The sequence below is a fragment of the Orcinus orca genome, chromosome 1 (genome assembly GCF_937001465.1).
Source record: "Orcinus orca chromosome 1, mOrcOrc1.1, whole genome shotgun sequence".
Taxonomy (NCBI): Eukaryota; Metazoa; Chordata; class Mammalia; order Artiodactyla; family Delphinidae; genus Orcinus; species Orcinus orca.
In genome coordinates this window covers 168,803,263-168,828,781 of record NC_064559.1, presented here as the reverse complement: position 1 = coordinate 168,828,781, position 25,519 = coordinate 168,803,263, and the positions used below count along the sequence as shown (strand labels likewise).

The window sequence follows — 25,519 nt, the reverse complement described above, 5'->3', positions numbered from 1 at the left end:
TGCAAGGGGTGAAGGAGAGGAAGGTGTCAAGAATGACTCCCAGATCACTCTTAAAAACTCATTTGTGAGCATCTGCTCCTGATAGAGGGAGCACAAGAAGGGGAATAAGATTTTGGGAAAGATAGGGAATTAATCTTTGAGTCTGAGGCTATGAGATATCAGTGGGATATCCAAGTGGAGTCTGCATTTGACATTAGATATGGAAGCCTGGAGCTTGGAAAAAAGATTTGGGAGAAAAATTTTGGACTCATCAGAATACAGGGCTGGTCTCCTTGTCTGCATAAAGCCATTGGAGAGTTTGTCACCATTCAAGAAAAGCATAGAGATGTACAAAGATAAAGAGATTGTGATGCATGTGTAGGATGTTTTCAGACTTCACACATGAAGGAATTTTGAGTTTGACAAGGTTCAGGGTGCAGTAATAGGAGTTCAGGGTGCAGTCATAGGAGTGGGTGGCTGAAGTGGAAGGGGGTGTCATTAGAACTGAGGTGGTCAAGGAGTAGAGAGGCCAGAGAGCTGGATGGGTCATGAAGGTGAATGTTGAAGTCACCCATGTTGTTGTAGGATTGCAATAGCCTAGTGGATTTCAAACTTTAGTGTGGATCAGAATCAGTTGGAAGCCTTGATAAAACAGACTTCTGGGTCCCACACCCTGAGTTTCTGATTTAGTTGGTCTCAGTGGCCCAAGAATTTGCATTTATAACAAGTTCCCAGGTGAGGCCGATACTGGTGTCTGGGGACCACACTTTGACAATTACTGCAATAGAGTGAAGACTGGGTCAAGTGTCAAGGTCTTCTATGAATGTGTTTAGTTGGTGAGAGCAATGAAGAGGGAGTGATACCAACCCTAAACAGTTGATTTAGAATGTGGTCCTGACACTTGGACACTTCACCTGATGGTCAGTTCTTTGCCCATCTTGGGCATATATTTCTCCCTACCACATATACCAGAAGTTTGGGGAGCCTTTATCTCCCCTTCCTGGCTTAAAGTTTTAACCTCTACCTCCTAGGGCTTTGATTTCTTGTTTGAATCAAACAAGTGCACAGAATACATTTCACCTTGATGTTTGAATCAGAAATAGCTAGAGGTACCTTAACTCTAACACCAGCAACTTTAAGGGAAAAACAGAAGACTGAACTGCCAAACTGCTTTCTAACCCCAGAGGTTTCACTATGTGTTGGGGAGTGAAAAAAAGAAAAGGTAAAGAAAACACTACAGAGGCCATTTATAGATTACATGAATAATAGCTGGCATATTTCTCAAACTAATGCTCTTTCTCACAATAAACATGTTTTGCGCCTTTATGCAACTCTCTGAAACATATTTTACAAACTTTAGAAGTTAATCTTATCTATTCACATGAAAGGTCAGGAAAATACAGGAAGGACTCATAACTTCTAATAGAAGAGAATGGTAGGGAATTCCTTGGTGGTCCAGTGGTTAGGACTCTGCGTTCTCACTGCTGAGGGCAATTCAATCCCTGGTCGGGGAACTAAGATCCCACAAGCCATGAGGCGAGACCAAAAAAAAAAAAAAGAAAGAAAGAAAGAGAAAGAAGTGTAATCTTACTGGTTAGTCACATAAGAAAGCTTATTTTACATCATTGTACTTATAGGTCCAAGGAGTTTGTTTCCTTTCTGAACAAAACCTCTGTTCATTGTTCCTTTTTAATTAAGACAAGACAAGAAATACTTAATTGATTTTTAATCCACATTTCTCTTCTCTGGAGACATAATTTCTGATTCCACAGTCAGAAATGCTCACCAGTTCCCCCATGAGGGCTTGGAGCATCATGTGAAGAGGATTTCTCATGTACATTCTAATTTTTCAGAGTTCCTGTGGCCCATTAAATACTACCTACTCTCTGTCCACCCTGGAGGCATAGGTATCTAGGGAAATCAAGACTCTGGCTAGGTAAGTTCAGAGCCAGAATGTTAGAACTGGTAGAGGGACCTGGGACGTCACCCTTCCTGACCATGTACCCCCTCAGGACATTTTACAGATGATCACACTGAGCCCCAGAGAGAGGAAAGATTTGTCCACGGCCTCAGCATTTCAGGGCTCCAAATGAAATGATAAACTGGGATTTGATAAAGGTAACAAATCCCACCTCTCCGGTGTCAGAGCCAAGGACTGGAAATCAACCCTTCCGACTTCTGGCACAGTGTTCCTCAGTCTTATCCTGAGCGTACACTTGTGTCTCAGCAGCACAGAGAGCTATAAAATCATTCTGTTTTTCTCCTCAAATCACCCTCATTTGCCTTCTGGCATCTGATTGAAGATACTAGGCAGGAAGGATAGAGTGGGAGAGTGACTTTCCCAGTGTCTTCCTGGACCAGTATCATCAGCATCTCCTGGGAACATGCTAGTGATGCAAAATCTTGAGCCCCAACCCAGACCTAATGGATCAGAAACTCTGGGGGAGACACATAGCAAACTACTTTAACAAGTGCTCCAGCTGATTCTGATAGACACTAAAGTTTGTAACGGATTCTAATAGAAAATTAATTCCACATTAGAAAGACCTCCTGTTCACCAGGTCCTTCCTATCCTAAAGAGAAATTCCAATTCTTTCCAAGGCTCTGAGGTAGTGGAATGAGCTCTGGGGTCAGAATTAGTTCTTACATGGCTGACTTGTGAGGTTTCCTATCTCTGAGCCTGTGTTTTCTCATCTATCAAATGGGATAGTCACCGCTTTTACCAGCCCCAGGGGATTGTTATGAGGCTTGAATGTGAGGCTGGCTGATAAACTGCTTTCTAAAACACTGCTGTGACTCTGTAAGAGATTGCTAGAGTTAATATTTGTATTGCTACTTTCAGCTTGAAAAAAATCCCTTTGATACAGCCTAGCTCTACACAGAGAATAGCCAGCCCACCAACTAGGGTGGACTTCTCTTAATAGATACTGCTTATTGGAAACTTTTGCCCTGAGTCTTGGGTTCTGATGAGTGGTTGGAATGGAGCTCAGCACCTCATGCTCAGGAGTAATGAGCTGAAATTTCATCATACCCAGTAGGTTTGTTTTCTCCCATACTGTTAAGGAGGAATTTGTTTATTTCTAACTGGGAGTCTTTTTCATTATCCAACAGAGTAGTACAAAAGGCAGTAGACCTTTAGAATGGTCCCCTCCCTTAAAGATTCAGGGCACTGACTATTAAAAATAACAGGAAATTCTGCCTTGGAAATAAGTGAGTTGTAATGAAATTCCTATTCTTTGCTTTTGTCTTTTCCCATTTAACTTTCTTGAGCTACTGACTTTCAGAATTAGGAGGAAACTGAACAATCATCAAATCCAGTTTAAAACTCATTATAGAACTCCCATCTATTATATCCCCAATATTTTGTCTCTTAGCCCCTTTTTGTACACCTCTGGTGACCGAGAGTTTACTGCCTCACGAGTACACAGCCCATTCCATGTGAGACAGTTCTTGCTCTTAGAATGTTCTTCCCTTTTTTGAGCTAAAAATCTACCTTCCAATAGTTTCCCATCCTCTCTTTGCCACTAGCTTTGCCTTCTAGAGCAAAATTGATATTCTCCTCATAATAATAATAACAATACGGTTATCATTTAAGAATAAAGGAGGGCTTCCCTGGTGGCGCAGTGGTTGAGAGTCTGCCTGCCAATGCAGGGGACACGGGTTTGTGCCCCGGTCCGGCTGGGCCCGTGAGCCATGGGCGCTGAGTCTGCGCGTCCGGAGCCTGTGCTCCACAACGGGAGAGGCCACAACAGTGAGAGGTCTGCGTACGCAAAAAAAAAAAAAAAAAGAATAAAGGAATCTTCCAAATTCTGTAAACAATTGACTTTCTAGAGAAATAAATTATCATAAACCCTGAATACCTTAGATTCAGCCTTGATTATAGTCAGAGACCAAAGGTCACAAGCTTCAATAGCAGGAATTTTTAAGGATACAAGTGTTTTTGAGAGGGTGAAGCACTCACTGAATTAACCATTAACTTCTGTTTACATAGATAAGAGGAAAGAATAGTGTTTAATTATATGCCATTTATCACTGAATTTAAGTTAAAGCCATACTTAGTCTGAATCTTTTCTCATGAAATTGAATTTCTATGTTTATAAAAGGAACAGACCTTCCCAATAATGTCAAAAGGTTTATTTTGATGGTTCCAAAGACTGTTGATTTGTAACCTTGAGATTACGAGCAGTTATAGGAAACTACCTCTGTTGTAGAAGGTGACATTTGTTCACTTAAAGTTATAAACTCTATTTGCCAGAGGAGGTTGATTATATTCACCAAACATGATGAGTAACTACTGATCTAGTTCTGATTAACTCAACAATAATAAAAGATTGTACAGAATCTCTTAAAGTTAGGAACATTGATAAGTCATTCCTCATTGTAAAAAAAGTTTTAATTGTAAAATAAATAAGCGGCTCAATCTTTTAAATTTTATTTATTTACTTTTAGAATAGGTAACACATTCTCATGATTAAGAAAATCATAAGATACAAAAGGCTAGTCTATGAAGAGTCTCTCTTCTACCTGTCTGCTGCCATCCACTTGTCCTCCCTAGCAGCAATCAGACAATCGAGGATGTCAGTTTCTGTTAAATTCTTCCAGGGATATTTTCTGCATATACAAGCAATCATGAATACATATTACTACCACCACTTCTTGCAGGAAAAATAGTATGCAATATACATTGTTTAGGACCTTGCTTTTCACTTAACAGTAGATCTTGAAGATCATTCTATATCAAAAAACTTTCTTGTTCTTTTTTATGGCTGCAGAGTAAGCTTCGTATGAATACACTATTACGGTATTTAACCAGTTTATTAATAAACTCTATTAATGTTTATGAATAAACATTTAAGTTGTTTCCACTCTTTTGCTATTACAAACAAAACTTGTACATATGCTTGAGCATATGTGTAGATAAAATTTTTAGAAGTAGAGGGAATTCCCTGGCAGTCCAGTGGTTAGGACTCCACACTTGCACTGCAGGGGGCACGGGTTGGATCCCTGGTAGGGGAAGTAAGATCCTATATGCCTCACTGCGAAAAATAAATAAATAAATAATTTTAAAAATTAATAATAAAAAAAATAAAACGTCCTTGTGACAAACATTCTTTAAAAAAAATATTTTTTAGAAGTAGAATTGCTGGGTCAAAGTGAATGTACATTTAAAAATTTGATAAATACCACCTCCGAACTGTCCTCCATAAAAGTTGTTCAAATTTACACTCCCACCAACAAAATGTGAGACTACCTGTTACAACCACCACCACACAGTGTCTTATCAGACTTACAAATCCTTGTCAATCTGACAGGTGAAAAATAGTATTTCAAAGAAATTCTAATTTGCATTTCTCTTATCTTGGGCAAGAGTGAGCATTTAAGAGCCATTGCTATTTTTCTGTGAACTATTTTTTTTTTTTTTTTTTTTGCGGTACGCGGGCCTCTCACTGCTGTGGCCTCTCCCGCTGCGGAGCACAGGCTCTGGACGCGCAGGCTCAGTGGCCATGGCTCACGGGCCCAGCCACTCCGCGGAACGTGGGATCCTCCCGGACCGGGGCACAAACCCGCGTCCCCTGCATCGGCAGGCGGACTCCCAACCACTGCGCCACAAGGGAAGCCCCTGTGTGAACTATTAATTCATGTCTTTTGCACTTTTTCCCCATGGATTTTTGTTCTTATAGATTTCACCTCTGTTTATAAATATGACAATTACCCATCTTCCTATGATACAAAATGCAAACATATATATATATATATATGTATAGTCATTTTCATCTGACTCTTCTTATGGTGGCTTTTGCTTTACAGATTTTTTTTATTTCCACATAGTTGAATTTATCAGTCTTTTATAACATCTAAGTCTTGTTTTATACTTTAAAAGACCTTCCTCACTTTGAGATTATAGAAACTCCCATGGTTCCTTCAAGAAGTTTTTTTTTTTTTTTAACATTTAAATCTTTGATGTATTTGACATTTCTCTTGGTGAACAGTGTGATGTGCAGATCCACGTTAAATTTTTCTAGAATAACTGGCTATCCAGTTATTCTAACACCAAATGTAATGCCACATTTTTTACTGATTTGATACCTTTATTATACAAAATTCTCATGTATATTTGGATGTATTTTTGGCCTTTCTATTCTATTTCATTGATTACAGGTCAACTGTGCTCCATTCTTTCTTGATGGCAGAGTACTGATTTTTTTATGGTGATTTCCCTCCACTACCACCAGGTCCTCAGGGGAAGTGATTCTCAGTTCAGACACAGACAGTAAATCATTATTGGGCTAAGCTAATATTAGTGGTCTTATTCCCTTTGCTATTTGCTGGTTTACTCATGGCCAGTAGACTTGAGGGGAACTCTATTGAATGGCTACTAGGAATAATAAAATTCTATTAGACATACAAAGGGGGATGTTTACAAGTTGGCAGTTGGATATATAAGTCTGAAATTCAGAAGAGAGGTCTGGAATAGAGGTGTAATTTGGGGAATTATCATTACATAGATCGTATTTAAAGTAATGTGATAGGATAAAATCATTAAGGAGTGAGTATAAATGGAGAAGGTGAGAGGTCAAAGTATTGAGCCCTGGGGCACTGCAGTATTTAGTGTTTTTTTCTTTTTCTGGCTGCACTGAGAGATCTTAGTTCCCCTGACTCGTGCCCCCTGCAGTGGAAGCACAGAGTCTTAACCACCAGACCACCAGGGAATTCCTGGCACTGCAGTATTTAGAGGTCAGAGAAATGTGGAGAGACCAAGAGCAGCCAGTAAGACAGAAGAAGAACCAGGGCAGTGGAGTGTCATAGTAGGCAAGGAGGAGGAATTGATAAGCTGTGTCTAGTGCTCTTGGTAGGTCAAGTAACACTGATGACTGATCGTTGTGAGTAAATGGACATCACTGCTGACCTTGACAAGAGCATTTCAGTGGAGTGGTGAGGAGAAAGCTCAACTGGACAGGGTTCCACAGGAAATGGGAAAAAGGAAGTGAAGACATCAAGTACAGTACAGACCACCTTTGTGAGACATTTTGCTGTAAAAAAGAGCAGAGAAATGGGGGCTGGAGGGTCAAACTCAGTCAAGAGAGGTTTTGTTTTGTTTTAAGATGGAAGAAATACATTCATTTTGGTATACCAATGGGAAAGAAAAACAGAAAAATCATGACGTAGAAGAGAGGAGAATTGCTGGATAGATGTCTCTGAGAAAGTGAAATGGTAGGAACCTAGCACTGTGCTACTCAAAGTGCGACCTGTATACTAGTGATGGTCCACAAAAGTTTGTCACCAGTTTGTGACAGAAATCAAGAGTAAATATTTAGAAACTTTTATAGCAATTTGACAGAAAAATGTTATGTCTATTGGATCTAATAAAAAACAAACAAAAAATCTGACTGGAGTAGTCAAAATTCATAGAGACAGAAAGTATTATAGAATGGTTGTTGTCAGGATCTGGTGGGAGGAGGGAATGAGGAGTTATTGTTTAATGGATACAGAGTTTCAGTTTTGCAGGATGACAAGAGCTCTGGAGTTGGATGGTGGTTATGGTAGCACAACAATGTGAAGGTAGTTAATGCCACTGAACTGTACACTTAAGAATGGTTAGGAGGGTAAAAAAACTATATCTATATCTATACTTGGGCTTGCATTTTGTATGTGTTTTTAAATTTAATTTTCTAGTAATTTTTATTGCATTTTACAAAAATATAGGTTTATGGCTAACTGCGGGAAGAAAACAAGTCCTTTTGCACATAGTTTGAGAAGAATTGAGGAGGGTTTGACCTTAGCTAAAAGGCAAATAGTTCGTTTGTAGTAAGGAAAGGAAGGCAGAGTATAGGAGCAGAGTTACAAGCAGAGCAGAGTTATAGGTAGGTTGCAAGTCATGGTGGCGGTAGTGGTGGTGGGAACTTATAGATGTTCTCTTTTGTTTGCTTTATTTCACAGTAAATTGGAAGCGAAATCATCAGGTAAGTGAGATTGGGGGCTTCCCTGGTGGTGCAGTGGTTAAGAATCTGCCTGCCAATGCAGGGTACACGGGTTTCAGGCCTGGTCCGGGAAGATCCCACATGCCATGGAGCAACTAAGCCTATGTGCCACAACTACTGAGCCTGTGCTCTAGAGCCCACAAGCCACAACTACTGAGCCCACGTGTCACAACTACTGAAGCCTGCGTGCCTAGAGCCCATGCTCTGCAACAAGAGAAGCCACCGCAGTGAGAAGCCCGCGCACCGCAACGAAGACCCAATGCAACCAAAAATAAATAAATTTATTAAAAAAAAAAGAAGTATTGGATGTTTGAAGAGAGAGATATGAAATAGTTATCTGGTGGGGTACGGGAGTGATGAAACTGGAGAAATGTAGTAGGATAGCCAAGCATTAAGGGCTTATTTGATGATAATGATATCAAATGTAGGTGGAGGCCAGTCAGTATGATTTTGCATTTTTTTCCACTCTACCCCCTTTTGTTTGTTTTTGTTTTTTTGAGGTACACGGACCTCTCACCGTTGTGGCCTCTCCCGTTGCGGAGCACAGGCTCCGGACGCGCAGGCTCAGCGGCCATGGCTCACGGGCCCAGCCACTCCGCGGCATGTGGGATCCTCCCGGACCGGGGCACGAACCCGTGTGCCGTGCATCGGCAGGCGGACTCTCAACCACTGCGCCACCGGCAAGCCCTCTACCCCCTTTTGCTACAGGATTACAGTTTCCTCAGGTGAGTACAGGGAAAGGAAAGAAGGACTGGAGAAATGAAGATGAATACCTAGGACTGATTTTCATAATGGACATAGAAACTAAGCTGTTCATGAAAGGAAATGAGGACATAGGATAGTGCGAAGAATAGTGAAAAGGTAGTAAGATTCTGAGTCTTGGTGGAGCTGAAGAGTTTTTGGAGTTGGGTATTAGAGGAAGTGAGCTAGAAAGGAAGGAGGTTGAGGTGGGAGAGTTGGGTGATTAAAACTGAGATTATAGAGGAGTTACAGTTACTGGAAATGCGAAGACCTAAAGTATGAACAAGGAAATGAGAGGCTGAGGCAAGGGTGATCCCTAGAGGAGAGGAACCTGAGAAGTTAGGGCATTGGAGGAATCATCTAAAACAACTGAAATCACCAAGAATTATGACAATAAGAATGAATGACAATAAACCAGAGCACAGGGGTCTATAGGTGACCGAAAGGAGTGACATCTCTAATCTCCTGTTACGTCGTGTATTTAAAGCTCTTATTTATAATCTCTAGTTATTTGAGTAAGTGTGGCTCCTTTAAGGGCGTGGGGGGGGAGAAGCCAGAAATCGGGGGCGGGGCAGGTGGGGGGGTTATTGTTGGTACTCCTCCGCCGAGTCTGCGCAGTGAGAGAGAGGAGGCGGGGCCAAGCTCCTGCTGGCGGCGAGGGCGGGGCCTCGGGGGCGGAGTCTGCGCTCCGGGTCGGGCTGCGGCTGCGGCTGCTACCCTTCCAGCTTGTGAGGCAGGGAGGCCGAGGCCTGGGCCAAGCCCGGAGCCGCTGTTCATCGGAGCCTCCTGGAGCCCCCGCGCAGGTTCAGCCTGGGGGCGGGCTCAGGCCCGGCCCGCCGCGGAGCCCAGGACAGAGGTTGCATGCCCGAGGACCAGGCCGGCGCAGCCATGGTGAGGGAGCGAGGCCTGCCTGAGCCGCAGCCGCCAGCTACCCTGGCCCCCGCGGCCCTGCCCTCCCCAGCTCTGATGCCCCGTCTGCTCCTGCCTTTACCTCCCCACCTTGTTACCTCCCCCTCGGTGACCGACTCCTTCTTCCCCTTGGGCTCCGGCCACCTACTGGGGTGACAGCCCTCCCCCCCTTAATCTCTCTCCACTCGGTGACACCCTTTTTTAAATCACCCCCAGTGACAGCTTCTTTCGCGTTCCCCTTTGCCTATTCCTCCTCGTCCTTTAACCCGACCTTCCTTTTCTCCTCTACCATTTTGCCTTGTTCTCTCTTTTGGGAAGTCTACGCCGTCCTTCTTTTTCCTCCCTCTTTTTCGCTCCTGCTCTTTGCTCTCGCTTCTTAGCCCCTTTCACCATTTTATTTCCACTGCCCTCTCCTCTCTGTATCCTTTCTCCTTTTCGTCCTCCACCATCCACATTTCCTCTCCCCCTTATCGGATGTCCTCTCTTCCCCGCTCTCACAGCTGTCCCCATTTCCTTCTACGGGATTCAAGGGTTTAAGCAGGAACAATTTGAGGACGATTGCTTCCCAGGAGCTGTAGGGCGGGCAGATAGCGGGTCGCAGGCTTTCTTTCTTCTTCCTTTTCTTTTTTGTAGAGGGAAGAGGGAGATTGGAGGTGTTGGAGAGAGTCTGCAAGCCTTATTACCTAATGTCAATGCAAAACCTGAGTGATAGTGTGTTTTGGAGTGATGGAGTGAGGCATGGGGTGAGGGCCGGCATGCATACTATGGCCTTATGAGATAGCTAGCCTTTTGACAGAAATAACTTAAAACGTTTTAAAATGAATGGTTTTTTTGAGTATCTTTTAATGTCGAGTTACAGTTTGGGAAATTTAAAAATATTTATTTACAAGCTTTACTATTACTCAGAACAAATGGTTTTTGTTTGGAGGCAGAGACCAGAGCATCTGGAGACCGAAAATCAGCTTGGCAGTCAGATTGTGACAGTCTCTTTAATACCTTGTATTATCTTCATTTGTTTTGCCCTCTCTGCTTTTAGTTGGGAGAGCCTTACATTTGCAAATTTTCTCTCTCCTTCCTGTTTCTCTCTCTTGCCTGTTTGAAGCTTCAGTGGGTTTTTCATTGAGTTGGGTTACACATGGTTTGCAGTTCATTTAATGAACCCTTTGCTCCATTATATGCAGCAATCTAAATTTTGGTCTCTGGGAGGAATAAGACATTCTAGTCAAAACGAAGTCCTGGTAATTATGTTCTCCTAGGAGGTTAGTTAATTTCTGTTTTTTCCCCATCTGCTTTTTTGGAAAGTGGTTTATTATAAAGTTATTTAATCGGTGAACTTTCCCTAACTCACTGACTCTGCATTTTTAGGTTGTCATTCTCCAGTGTCTGACTCCACAACAATCCTTCACATTCACAACTCATCACACTGTCATTGTATGTTAACCTGTTTCTTCCCCTGAAATGTGAGTTCTTCTAGGCAGTGACTATGCCTTACTTAACTCCTGTTATTACCAGTGCCCAGGCCAGGTAGGTGCTTGAATGATTTCACTTTATGGTCTCATTTTCCTATCTGACAAATATAATCTTGAACTGAAATTTGAGGCAACTAGTGGACTACACAGAAAGAGGGAGTTTGAGAATCTTATTTTTGGTGCAAAAAGGAAATTTAGCAAGATGTGATGATCTTCTTTTCAGAATAAAGAGCTGTCCCATCAGATACACCAAATGGCTAGATTTTTGGAAGTGTTAGCCATCCCACTGAGAATGAATGTATGAGTACAGAGGGAGTTATGAACTCCTTTTTGGGTATTTAGGATCCAAAAGTGCCGTTTGAGCTGGGCCTGAAAGGTGAGTAGGATTTATATAGATCATTTTGGGTAGGGGAAGAATGCTTTGTTGTGAATGTGAGTAGAAAGTAATTAGGATGTATTGTAGTAGCAGGATTACCTTTATGTGACATGAAGAATGCAGGAATGAGGGTGTGTAGTAGGAAATGAGACTAGAAAGACATTAGACATGGTTATGGTTTAGACTTTGTCTCCAACTAACTGGATTTTTCCTTACTTGTTAAAACACATGCACACAGTGTAAAAGTATATGTATGGGAGAGGTGAAGAGAAGGCAAAGTATTAGCTTATTATGAGCTAGGAATTATTCGTAGAGGCTACTTTAAAAAATTTCCTTGTGTAACAGGTGTAGTAGGCACTCAATAAATAGAACCAAACATTATTATAAAGGTTCGTATTTTATATTTTTCAAAATTTTCATTGTTACGTTGTGTTTTGAATAGCTAGGGATGGCTTCCCAAAGGATCCTACTTTCAGGAAGAAACCTAAAGGATTAAATTACAGGAGTTGTGTTGTGGAAAACCAGATAGAACAAATAGCACATGTGAATGACCTGTAATAGTACTCTCTCTTGCCTGTTAACCCTGCATATCCTGGAGTTCTCAGCTCAAGGAAGTCAGGGAAACCCCAACTGCCCTGCCTACTCATCAGAAAAACTCCCAAACAACCCTAAGTCACACATCTCCATTATGTAACTCTCTTTCATAGAATACACATCAATTGTAATTTTGTATTTCTTGCTCTGACTTTTTGGTTAATGTCTGTCTCTACCCCCAGACCATAAAAGTCAATGATACAGAAGTGGCTTTTTTTTTTTTTTTTTTAGATGTTGGGGGTAGGAGTTTATTAATTAATTAATTTATTTTTGCTGTGTTGCGTCTTCGTTTCTGTGCGAGGGCTTTCTCTAGTTGTGGCGAGCGGGGGCCACTCTTCATCGCGGTGCGCAGGCCTCTCTCTATCGCGGCCTCTCTTGTTGCGGAGCACAGGCTCCAGACGCGCAGGCTCAGTAGTTGTGGCTCACGGGCCTAGTCGCTCCGCGGCATGTGGGATCCTCCCAGACCAGGGCTCGAACCCATGTCCCCTGCATTAGCAGGCAGATTCTCAACCACTGCGCCACCAGGGAAGCCCCCAGAAGTGGCTTTTGACTAGCTTCTGAGGGCCAGGTAATGTTCTAGGCATTGTGGTTACAGCGGTTTTAAAAAAAAAAAAGGCATGGTCCCTTGGGGTAAGGAAGATAGACAGTAAACAAATGTGTAATGAGAATAGTTATAAATGCTAAGAAGAAACGAATCAGGGTAAGGTATAAAGTGATATCTATTTGTGTATGGCAACTATTTTAAATAGTATGGTTAGGCAGCAACACTAATAGCTAATATTTATTGAACGTGACTGTGTATAGGCCCTGTTTTAAGTGCTTTACATATTTTATCTCATTTAATCCTCATAGCAACCCAATGAGGTAAGTATTAGCTCTTTGAAGGTAGAGACCGTGTTTGTTTGGCTCATATTGTATCTTTTTTTTTTTTGCGGTACACGGGCCTCTCACTGCTGTGGCCTCTCCCGTTGCGGAGCACAGGCTCCGGATGTGCAGGCTCAGCGGCCATGGCTCACGGGCCCAGCCGCTCCGCGGCACGTGGGATCCTCCCGGACCGGGGCACGAACCCGCGTCCCCTGCATCGGCAGGCGGACTCTCAACCACTGCGCCACCAGGGAAGCCCCTCATATTGTATCTTTAACACCTACATAGTGCCTGGTGCATAATAAGTGCTTAATAAATATTTGTTGAATGGATGGGTGACTTTGGGGAGGGTTAGAAAAAGTCAGGGAGGCTTTGTTGAAAAGGGACATTTGAATTGGAGTTTTAACTTCTGGGTTTTATTGGGTAAGAGTTAGGAAAGGAAAGCCATTCTTTTTTTTTTTTTTTTTTTTTGTGGTACGCGGGCCTCTCACTGTTGTGGCCTCTCCTGTTGCGGAGCATAGGCTCCAAACACGCAGGCCCAGCGGCCATGGCTCACGGGCCCAGCCACTCCACGGCATGTGGGATCTTCCCAGACCGGGGCACAAACCTGTGTCCCCTGCATCGGCAGGCAGACTCTAAACCACTGTGCCACCAGGGAAGCCCAGGAAAGCCATCCTTGGCAAAGGGACTAGCTTGAGCATAGAAGCTGAAACTGAAGGATGTATGCAGGGAAATGTATGATTCTAGCATTAAGGGTGTGATAGGATGCAAGACTAGGTGAGCCTAGGGTCAAATTATGGAGGACCTTGAATCATAGGCTCAGGAGTTTGGGCCTCATTGTAAAAACCTTGGGTACCTTGAAAGATGTGAAGGAATTATCATAAGAGATTTTGAGGATGATCACTCCAGATCAATATGAAACATGATTTGGAGTGGCAAGAGCTGTTGCACTAGTCTGGGTGAAAAGGAAGTGCATGAACTTTCACCCTAACCTTGTGGTGGTGGTGGTGATGATTTAAATTGGAGGAAGGTGAGTATAGGGAAATGAAATAGGAAGATCTGGCACACCACTTTTTGGCTAAGTGAATTTTCCACAGAGGCATTACTAAGGAGTTATAGAATCACTAACAGCTTTGCAATTTTGCTCTCTGGGCCTCGGTTTTCATATATTATGCTGCCTTTAGGGATTGATGAGAATATGAAAACAAGGTAAATTTACCATACCAAAGTCCTTAATTTACAAACAGTAAGTCTCCCAAAGGTCATGTGTTAGGTCATATAGAGGGAGAATTAGCACTTCCCAACATTATTTAATTTTTTAAAATAGTTTTTGTATGATATGAGAAAGGAGTAATTTAAATATATATATTTAATATATTTATTTTTGAATTATATATATAGGTTATTTAATAATATGCTGAACAAAATACCTTAAATTTCAGCCATTACTGTTCAACAAATGACACATTAACATAAGATAAAGCATATTTTTAAATGAATATATATTACAGTGTAGATTGAAATTAATTATGCTTATGGCATCAAAATAGATAAGAACTGACTTTTTAACCTTAAATTAGGAATTCTTGCTTTTTTTATACTTTAAAAATCAGTGGGTGTTTTTAAATTAATTTTTATTGGGCTACAGTTGATTTACAATGTTGTGTTAGTTTCTGGTGTACAACAAAGTGAATCAGTTATATATACATATATCCACTCTTTTAAAAATTCTGTTCCCATATAGGTCATTACAGAGTATTGAGTAGAGTTCCCTGTGCTATACAGTAGTTCCCTGTGCTATACAGTAGTGCTATACAGTATCTATTTTATATATAGTAGTGTGTATATGTCAACCCCAATCTCCCAACCCCCTACCCTGCTTCCCCCTTGATAACCATAAGTTTGGTTTCTACATCTGTGACTCTATTTCTTTTTCGTAAGTAAGTTCATTTGTACCGTTTTATAAGATTCTACTTATAAGCGATATTATACGCTATTTGTCTTTCTCTGTCTGACTTACTTCACTCAGTATGACAATCTCTAGGTCCATCCATGTTGCTGCAGATGGCATTATTTCATTCTTTTTATGGCTAAGTAATATTCCATTTTATATATGTACCACATCTTTTTTATCCATTCCTTCGTCAGTGGACATTTAGGTTGCTTCCGTGTTCTGGCTATTGTAAATAGCGCTGCAATGAACATTGGGGTACATGTATCTTTTTCAATTATGGTTTTCTCTGGATATATGCCCAGGAGTGGGATTGCTGGATCATATGGCAACTCTATTTTTAGTTTTTTAAGGAACCTCCATACTGTTCTCCATAGTGGCTGCACCAATTTACATTCCCACCAACAGTGTACGAGGGTTCCCTTTTCTCCACACCCTCTCCAGCATTTATTGTTTGTAGATTTTTTTTTTTTTAGATGTTGGGGGTAGGAGTTTATTAATTAATTAATTTATTTTTGCTGTGTTGGGTCTTTCTGTGCGAGGGCTTTCTCTAGTTGTGGTAAACGGGGGCCTCTCTTCATCGCGGTGCGCGGGCCTCTCACTATCACGGCCTCTCTTGTTGCAGAGCACAGACTCCAGATGCGCAGGCTCAGTAGTTGTGGCTCACGGGCCTAGTTGCTCCGCGGCATGTGGGATCCTCCCAGACCAGGGCTTGAACCCTTGTCCCCTGCATTAGCAGGCAGATTCTCAACCACTGCGCCACCAGGGAAGCCCTGTAGATTTTCTGATGATGGTCATTCTGACTGGTGTGAGGTGATACCTCATTGTAGTTTTGATTTGCATTTCTTTAATAATTAGACATGTTGAGCATCTTTTCATGTGCTTTTTGGTTGTCTGTATGTCTTGTTTGGAGAAATATCTATTTAGATCTTCTGCCCATTTTTTGATTGGGTTCTTTGTTTTTTTGATATTGAGCTGCATGAGCTGTTTGTATATTTTGGAGATGAATCCCTTGTCAGTTGCTTCATTTGCAAATATTTTCTCCCATTCTGTGGGTTGTCTTTTTGTTTTGTTTATGGTTTCCTTTGCTGTGCAAAAGCTTTTAAGTTTAATTAGGTCCCATTTGTTTACTTTTGTGTTTATTTTCATTACTCTAGGAGGTGGATCAATAAAAATCAGTAAGTTTTTATAATTTTTCTGTTTTGTTTCTAAGTGCCAAACCAAAAAGAATGGTTCTAGGCTGTTGCTTGCAAGCTTGTCTCCACCAATAAAACATTGGAGGTACGGATAGTTTATTTCTAATATTGAAAATCCAAATTGGATATAACTGTCATCACATTTCTTTTTTTAATACTTAAAAAAAATACGGAGATACCTTGATGTGCCATTTAAGAATCCTGATAAGATAAATGCACTCATTTACTCTTATTTCATCATCAGTGCAGCTTGTGTTTCCTGTCTTTAACCAACAGTTCATTCTAAGAATAAAAATAATTTAAAATTACTGTGTTGTTCTGTGTTCAGATGAAGTTATAACAACTGAGTGACTATAATATGATGAGCCAGTTTTTTCATTTCCACTAATTCACACATGTTCAGTGGATAAATTTTTGGATACTCAACTATTCTGTTTTTACAGGAGAAAAATTTAAATAATTATTTTATTAGATGGTCAAAAATATACAAATTGGTGTTTACATGTGTATAACTGAGTTACTTTGCTGTACAGCAGAGATTGGTACAACATTGTAAATCAACTCTACTTCAATTAAAAAATATTTTTAAATATACAAAATGAAATAGGTATCAATGTTGAATTTAATGATTGAATCATCCATGAATTAGGAAATGCTGGCTAGAACACTACTTTTTGCATAGGTTCTAAAGCTAACCCTTAAAAACATATAATCAATAAGTAGCAGAAATAGTCATTATCTGCAATAGAATAAAAGAAATTTTTAATGCTAATAATTAAAATGGGAAAATAATGTTAAAACAAAATTCTTTTTCTTTTTACAGAACTTTGTTTTTGTTTTTTTATTTTTGGCTGTGTTAGGTCTTCGTTGCTGTGCACAGGCTGTCTCTAGTTGTGGCGAGCGGGGGCTACTCTTCGTTGTGGTGTGCGGGCTTCTCATTGTGGCGACTTCTCTTGTTGCGAAGCACAGGCTCTAGGTGCACAGGCTTCAGTAGTTGTGGCATGCGGGCTCCAGAGCGCAGGCTCAGTAGTTGTGGCGCATGGGCTTAGTTGCTCCACGGTGTGTGGGATTTTCCCGGTCTAGGGATCGAACCCGTGTCCCCTGCGTTGGCAGGCAGATCTTAACCACTGTGCCACCAGGGAAGCCCAAAACAAAATTCTTGAATGCTGGGACATTTATTTAGAGAGCATGATCTCAAACATTTAGTGAGCACACAGTGTATCAGATGATATACTAATTAATCTTTACAGTTCCATGAGGTTGATGATGCTTTCTCATTGCACAGTTAAGAAAACTGAGGCTTTGAGAAATCAGGTAACTTTCCTATAGTCATATACCTAATAAGTGACAGAACAGGATTCAAGCACAGGTTTGTCCAACCCCTAAGTCTGTGCTATTTCAAATACCTTCCCTGTACTCTATGAGACTGTAGGAATCTAAACTGAATTCAGGCATTTAAAATATTTGTACTGTTGTTTCCATTATAAAAGTAATTCATATTTATTGAATATGTCAAAGGGTATATATAATTTTATGGTTCTTGATCCATATTGCCAAATCGTGTTTCTGCAAAGCATTTGGAGAGTATCAGATGTTGGTGGCATTCTGTGTTTAGCATTTAGATACCTTTTTAACATTGAAAAGCTTGAGACACGTGACAGGAATATGCTTTTAGAATACATCAGCTGGGGGAGAAAACCAAAAGGCTGGTAGAAATTAAGTATTATTTTAAAGTGATACTGCACTCTTAATTCTAACAGTATCTACTGTGCACTGAAAGTGTACATTTCAAGATATTATTGTGGACAGAGCATACTTGGTATGCATGTAAATTTGTGGACTCTTCACTATGCTTAAGGAACCTACAGTTTAGGCCCCACTAGTTTATAGTGGTCTTATAGCCCTGCTGCAGCCACACAGATTGTACTGCACAACTCAGGTGGCAGCTGTACATATGGCCAGCAATGGGTCTACAAAGATCTGTATCCTGTGTACTTGGCAGCATCTAGCACATAGTGGGGGCTCAGCAAATAGTTTTGCATAGTATACTAGGATTCTTAAGATCTAATTCTTTTTTTTTTTTTTTTTTGCGGTACACGGGCCTCTCACCGCTGTGGCCTCTCCCGCTGCGGAGCACAGGCTCTGGATGTGCAGGCTCAGCGGCCATGGCCCACGGGCCCAGCTGCTCCGCGGCACGTGGGATCTTCCCAGACCGGGGCACGAACCCGCATCCCCTGCATCGGCAGGCGAACTCTCAACCACTGCTCCACCAGGGAAGCCCTTAAGATCTAATTCTTTAATGAGCTAATCATTTTATGAGAAAAAGTCGTTTCATTTCCTGCTCAGTAATACTGAGCACACATGCTTGTTTATCGTGCCTCTAGTTTTGCTTACACTGTTACTTTAACCTAGATGCTGTGCCCTTCTTGATTATTTAACCTTCAGGTGTCCCCTTAAACCCTACCTCTTTGTGAAGCCTTCATTTACCCTCAGGCAGCCTTGGGTTCCTCCTTTCCTGTTTGCCTCCCCTGTACATTGTATGTGCTTTGGTTACAGCAGTTACCCGGTGGTCGCGGTATTTTCGTTAAGGAGGCTGGCTTTCTCTCCAGATTATGAGCGCCCTGAGGGTAAGAACAGAGTTGTATTTTTTCAGCTTCATGTCTTAAGCACTTGGCATAATGCATGAGACACAGTAAGTAAATAAATATTTGTTCAATGAAAGAATGTGTGTATTTTGTAGAGAAGTGCATAAGGTGATGTTAACTGAGATGTGAGTCATGAAAAAGGGGAAAAAAAGATGACACTCTGTACAGGTCCCCTGAGGGGGGAAAAGAGTTTTGATGGGAAGAAACTTTGGATCAGATAGTTTCTCTTACTAGCGTTAAGTGATACTTTTGACCTAGGATAAACATTTCTGTACAGAAGAGTTCATCAGAAAGAGTTGGGGAAGAAGCCAAGTGATTTCAAGATGAATTGCAAAGTAATATCCCTTTGTATAAAAATTTACAAATTATTTGTCTGTAATTTGTGGAGGTATCCTTCTGGAGAACAGAATATTTAAATACAGATAGTAAAGAATCAGTGACTGGTAAATGTAGAGGGGTGGTTAATTATTTAAACATTTTGTTAGCTCTGTATAAAGATCTTTTTTCTTTTTTCCTATCTCCAGTTCTCCCTCGTATAAACACTTTTCTTAGCTCTCAAAAGCATCTTAATGCCTGTTCAATGTCATATTCTCCTTTTCTAAGGGCATTTAAAAAAAGTTTCAATGTTCTTAGTTACGTAATATCAGTTATATTCTTTTCATAGGCCTCTTAACCTATGGCAAATCGTTTTATCTCTCTGTGCCTCCATTTTTAAATCTCTAAAGTGAAAAGGTTGTATTAAATCCTCTCTGTGATCCCTTCCACCTCTTAAAAAAGTGTAGTAAGATTCTAGCATGTTAAAGGTAATTTTAGTAAAGTAGATATATTCTATTACCTATAGTACTATGGAATCAGGGCATGCCGCTTTTTTTTTTCTTTCTTCTTTATAAATTTATTTGATTTATTTTTGGCTACATTGGGTGTTCGTTGCTTTGGGTCTTTGTTGCTGCGCGCCGGCTTTCTCTAGTTGTGGTGAGCAGGGGCTACTCTTCGTTGCGGTGCTCGGGCTTTTCATTGCAGTGGCTTCTCTTGCTGTGGAGCACAGGCTCTAGGTGCACGGGCTTCAGTAGTTGTGGCATACGGGCTCAGTAGTTGTGGCTCGCGGGCTCTAGAGTGCAGGCTCAGTAGTTGTGGCACACGGGCTTAGTTGCTCAGGGGCATGTGGGATCTTCCCGGCCCAGGACTCGAACCCGTGCCCCCTGCATTGGCAGGCGGATTCTTAACTACTGCACCACCAAGGAAGTCCCAAGCTGCTTTTATAGGTTTTAATTTTGTGTAAACTCCATTAATATATTACCCAATTTTTCACACCAGAAACGCTTCATTCAATTATGTTAATATTTCCATGGTACTTTAGTATTTTAAAGACACGTTCATACACATCCCATTTATTCCTCACGGCCATTTTGTGAGGTAGTCGAGATGGAGGTTTAGCATTGGTTTTACAGATAAGCAAACTGAGAAGTTAATTTATTTGCCTAAGGACACACAGCTACTAAGTAGCAGAGCCAGGACTGACTGCAAGCCCAGTGCTCTTTCCATTATTAACCGAGCTTCTCTGTTTACCATATTATATTTCAAAACTAATGCTAGTAGTTTAGAGGAAAATAATGCTAAAGTATATCTATGAGTTGTTGATTCCTATGATCTGCTCATCTGCTCAGTGATTACTGACCTGAATTTTTGTTTTGTTTCTTAGAATAGCTTTATTACATGAGCTAAGATGGATGGGAAGGGGATTTATTTACCTTTGCAGGCCTTGATCTTTTTTAGATAGAAATCTAGCTCCTTGCCCTATAACACACAGCCATTTGCCACACTGCCCAAGCCTTGAAGTGACACATGCAAGAAGCTTGCCTTACCTGCATTTTTATTTGGTGTCTAGGGATCTCTAAAGAGTAGTTGGTGGTTTTTTTTGGTGGTGGTTGTTTTTTCTGGCTGCGCCACATGGCACGTGGAATCTTGTTCCCTGACCAGGGATCCAACCCATGCCCCCTGCAGTGGAAGCGCAGAATCCTAACCACTGGACCGCCAAGGAATTCCCTAGTTGGTGGGTTTTTTTAAAAAGAAAAATAATTCCCCTCAGTCCATGCCAAATAATTCAAAAGATCTGTACCCTTGAGCACAATATATCTGTGCCTTTGGTACTACCTTCTTGACCTTCTCCCTCATTTGTAAAATGATTGTATTTGGGGAAAGAGAAGGTAAAGGGATTAAATCAAATATAAGGTTACATTAGGTGTTTATTCCTGGAAGTCTAACTTGGTTGAATCAGTAAAAATTACAAGGGGAAAAAAACCCCATAAACTAAAAAGAGATTTTCCATGGAATACTACTAAAATGAGGAATCAAAGATTGTTCCAATATCTGAAGTTTCTTATATCAAAATGAACTCAAATGACATTTGTCTGCTTTTCAATCCCATTGTTTAATTTCAAGGCTAGACTTGGGACTTAATATTTCTCTCTAGACATATAGTCTCTTTCTCTAGGAGCAAATAAGTATTTTAAATACACCTAATAATAAATTTGTGCTTGACTGTTCGTTTATTCATTCAACAAACATTTAGTGCCTACTATGTAGCAGGCATTATTGTTGGCTCTGGGAATAAAGCAGTGAACAAAACATAGTGTTTGGTCTATGGAGTTTATATTGTATAGTAGTAGCTAACATTTATTGAGCATTTAATATATGCCAGTCGCTGTTCTAAGTGTCTTTCACCTAAAATTTATTTAATTCTGACAACAATCCTGTAATGTAGGTACTGTTATTGTCTGTATTTTACAGATCAGGAAACTGAGGTATGGGGAGATTAAGTATTTATGCCTAAAGTTATATTGTTTTGTAAGTGGTAGAGCTGGCATTTTAATCCAGGCAGTCTGACTCCCAAACCCATGCTTTTCACTGCAGTGTTACATAGTCCTTCAGAGAGATGTCAGTAAAAAAATTTATTTCTAATACTGAAATTGTCAAGTTTGTAATCTTTGTAGTCACCTGGTTTCTGGTCCAATCTTTAGGAAAAAATCATCCAGGGTTACAAAAAAAAGGAGCACTGTCAGAGCCATTACCTTCTATTGGAGGATCTGTCAGTCCTAGGAGACTTTCAGGTAGGAGATGAGATTTTTTAGCCTGTCATATGAGTCGGAACTGAGACAACTACATAAAGCCAGGACCCTAACACCTAACAAAATGCCCACACTGTTGGTGAAAATGTAGACTAAAAAATATCTGCTTGATGGTGTAGGGAAACAAAGGAACTTATTTATCTTGACATGGTCTCTGGATGGGAAAATTCTCTCTTGAGAATTTACAATCATGAACCTTCTGCCCTGTGTGTCTGAAACTTGAATTTATATAACTTGTGCAAGATCATGACTATTAAGTGAGAAGGGAACATTTACTGAGTAATTACTCTGTTAGGCATTGTGCTGGGGGCTTTAAACACATCTTTGCCCTTCATCCTGACAGTAGCATCATGAGATAAGGACTAATATTATCCCCATTCTACAAAGGACAGGACTGAGGATCAGAAGAGCTAGGTTATTTGCAGTATAACAGCACTGAATTCAAATCTTGGTCCAGTATTCTTGCTGCTAAGCACAATGCCTCTGGAAGCGTCACTTCATTTTTGTGCCTCAGCTTCCTTAACTGTAAAATGAAATTTGTAATATATTTCTTTTTACTTCCTTTTGCTTCATAAAGTTCCTTTTTTACTTCATAAAGTTATCAAATGAAATAAAGGATGTGAATTTGCTTTATTCACTGTAAGCTACTGTTACTGGCATCATCTGTAAAGTGTATTTTTCCTTTTAATTAAGCAAAAGAGAGACCTTATTATTCATCAATTTTGAAGTCCACAAGGTCTGTCTTGAGAAATTAAGGCAATCTTAATACTTTTTTTTTTTTTTTTTTATTGCGGTACACGGGCCTTCCACCGCTGCGGCCTCTCCCGTTGCGGAGCACAGGCTCCGGATGCGCAGGCCCAGCGGCCACAGCTCAGGGGCCCAGCCACCCCGCGGCATGTGGGATCCTCCCGGACCAGGGCACAAACCCGCGTCCCCTGCATCGGCAGGCGGACTCCCAACCACCGCACCACCAGGGAAGCCCCAAATCTTAATACTTTTTGTGTCAGATATTTCCTGAAGTAGTTTCATGAGGAGAAATAAAGTGAATTTTGAGATAAGTTACCATCTAGTAACTTACTAATTCATTCAACTATTAATTTATTGGATGCATTTTTGAGGACTTTAGTTCCCAAATATAAAAGATGCCTGATCTGTTTCATTTTTTATCATACCAGCAACAGTGGAAGCCCCAGTCTCCTCCAACAGTAGACTACAATTGCAATATGTAGTCAATTCTCAGTGTCCCCCACCTCCCCACTTGCTAGAAATAAGTAGCCCACTGCTTAGAATGCTGAAATGCTTCTTTGTCATGATCCTGGCAATATAGTCACAGAATGAAGCTTTTAAATATATAAAACAAAGCAACCAGCAAATTATATAACTAAGTCACAGGGAAGTGACTGAGTATGTCTCTAGCTGAGTATTGCATAGATGACTAAATACTTCAAGGAAGGAGAGTATAAGAAGAAAATTTTAAATTTAGGAAGATTAAAAGAAAGCCATGAGAAGAAGGTTAGGAAGAGCTAATGAGTATCAATGTGTGATTCCTCAGAGACTGCTTATGAAGAAGTCTGTCTGATACTTGGAAGTGTTGCAAAGCTCCTACCAAATATGTACCATACACATGTAGCTTGTTGGAATTCCAGTAATTTCTTGGAAGAGAGCTTTGTAATCAGTGCCTCAGCAATGTTGTCTTGAGTTGATAGTAGTTTTTTTTATTATTACTAGTTTTTTTTTTTTGCGGTACGCGGACCTCTCACTGTTGTGGCCTCTCCTGTTGCGGAGCACAGGCTCCGGACGCGTAGGCTCAGCGGCCATGGCTCATGGGCCCAGTTGCTCCGCGGCATGTGGGATCTTCCTGGACTGGGGCACGAACCCATGTCCCCTGCATCGGCAGGCAGACTCTCAACCACTGCGCCACCAGGGAAGCCCTGTTACTAGTTTTGTATCTTAATTGTGAATTATCATTGATTTAACTTTATTATTAATCTAGTGTGTGGTGATACAAATTTGCATTAATAGAATTTTGACATAAAAATTTCCAAATTTAGACTGACAATGTATTGTTATTCAAATAGGAAACATCCATTTTATTTTTAATTTAATTAATTAATTTATTTATTTTTGCGGTACGCGGGCCTTTCACTGCTGTGACCTCTCCTGCTGCGGAGCACAGGCTCCGGACGCGCAGGCTCAGCGGCCGTGGCTCACGGGCCCAGCCGCCCCGCGGCACGCGGGATCCTCCCAGACCGGGGCACGAACCTGCGCCCCCTGCATCGGCAGGCGGACTCTCAACCACTGCGCCACCAGGGAAGCCCGGAAACATCCATTTTATTGTTAAAGCAGATGTCTATAAAAGTCCCTTGTAGTGATACTTCTTTGTTAATATGGTTCTCCACTGGAACTTGGGAACCAAGAGGGATGGGTAGGCTGTGAGGTTTTTTGCCCCACTTAAGTGGGCCATAGACAAAAAGCATTTGAAAACTACTAACTTTCCTTGAATTCATAGTCTTGAGGGGGAGACTGCCATCTAAACAAATAAGTTATACAGTGGCTGATTGTAATAGAACTATATACAAAATGTAGTGTGATTAAATCTGTGTTTTGGGATATGAGGGACAACTTTATGGAGGAGTGGACATATATACTGGCTCTTGTAGTGTGAGTAGGAACTTGATAGATGGACAGGTAGGGAAGGGCGCTCTAAGGAGAGGGGACAGCATATATAAAGAAGGGGAGGCATAACTACCACTGGTAACATTCCTTCTCTGAACCTCAGCTTCCTCAACAAAAATAATCTCTTTTCTCCTTACTTCATAGAGTCATAATGATTGTTTTGAAAAGGCTTTGTAAATTGAAGTGCTAGACAGATGTTTAATGATGAAGGTTCTCATTATTACTTCCTTTTTTTCTTTTCTTCAACATTTGAAAGCCTTCTCTGTCTCTCCTAGGTGGTGTCATTTCAAGACCTCTCCTAACCTCCTTTCAGCTTAGTTGTTCTTTTCTTCAATGTTCTTTGTTTTTTTCTTTTGTTTTGTTTTGTTGTTCCTTCAAGGTTCTGCTTTATGACATCTAAAGACAGGAGCAGAAGAGCAGATATTTGTGTATATACCTAGCTTTAATAGCAGGAGAAATTCTTTAATTGCTTATGTGTAACTATTTAAGCTGTGATCCACGTAGTTTAGAGCAGTGTCATAATCCATGGAACATAATCTTGCAGCCAAAAGTCATTTTGTAGTAACTCAAAGTCTTTATTTGTGGATTTTTGAACATTGTAAAATAGAATAGAATTCACAGATGTGCTTCTTAAAATTCCCATTTTATTTCCTATCTGCTTCCCTTTATACATCATAGCTGGTCCCTTGCCTTTCCCCTGAAAACCCTGCCAAGACTCCTTTTCCAACCCAGTCCACCATTATTAGATGGTAAAACCTCTGGAGAATGTAAGACTGGGAAAGGGTATAGGAGCAGTGGTAAGAAGTTACATTATGGCCAATTTAGGAAAAATAAAAGTGTGTGTATATAAATACACAAGCACATGTTTTCATTCAAAATTAAGATAGTTTTATTGAGTCTAATAAAAAATGTCTATTTTTACTAGTTGAATACATATGTTATTGAAAAGTATGGCTATCATTGATTCAATTGATACTGATTTTTGGTTATCTTGTAATGTTTGAAAAGCAGAAAC

The 25,519-nt window shown here is 40.7% G+C and overlaps 1 protein-coding gene across 5 annotated transcripts in view; it reads left to right on the top strand.

Annotated features, from left to right (window-relative positions):
• The first annotated feature begins 9,379 nt into the window (after nt 1-9,379).
• ZYG11B (zyg-11 family member B, cell cycle regulator) overlaps nt 9,380-25,519 on the top strand; it is an 80,180-nt gene continuing 64,040 nt past the window's right edge. For 4 of the 5 annotated variants that reach the window (XM_004273844.4, XM_033435500.2, XM_033435502.2 and 1 more), the window contains exon 1: nt 9,380-9,590. In XM_004273844.4, coding sequence (XP_004273892.1) covers nt 9,561-9,590 — 30 coding nt within the window. In that variant the 5' untranslated portion in view covers nt 9,380-9,560. Of the gene's footprint in view, nt 9,591-11,300; nt 11,454-25,519 lie in introns of all 5 variants that reach the window. The other variant, XM_033435501.2, reaches the window with a different exon arrangement.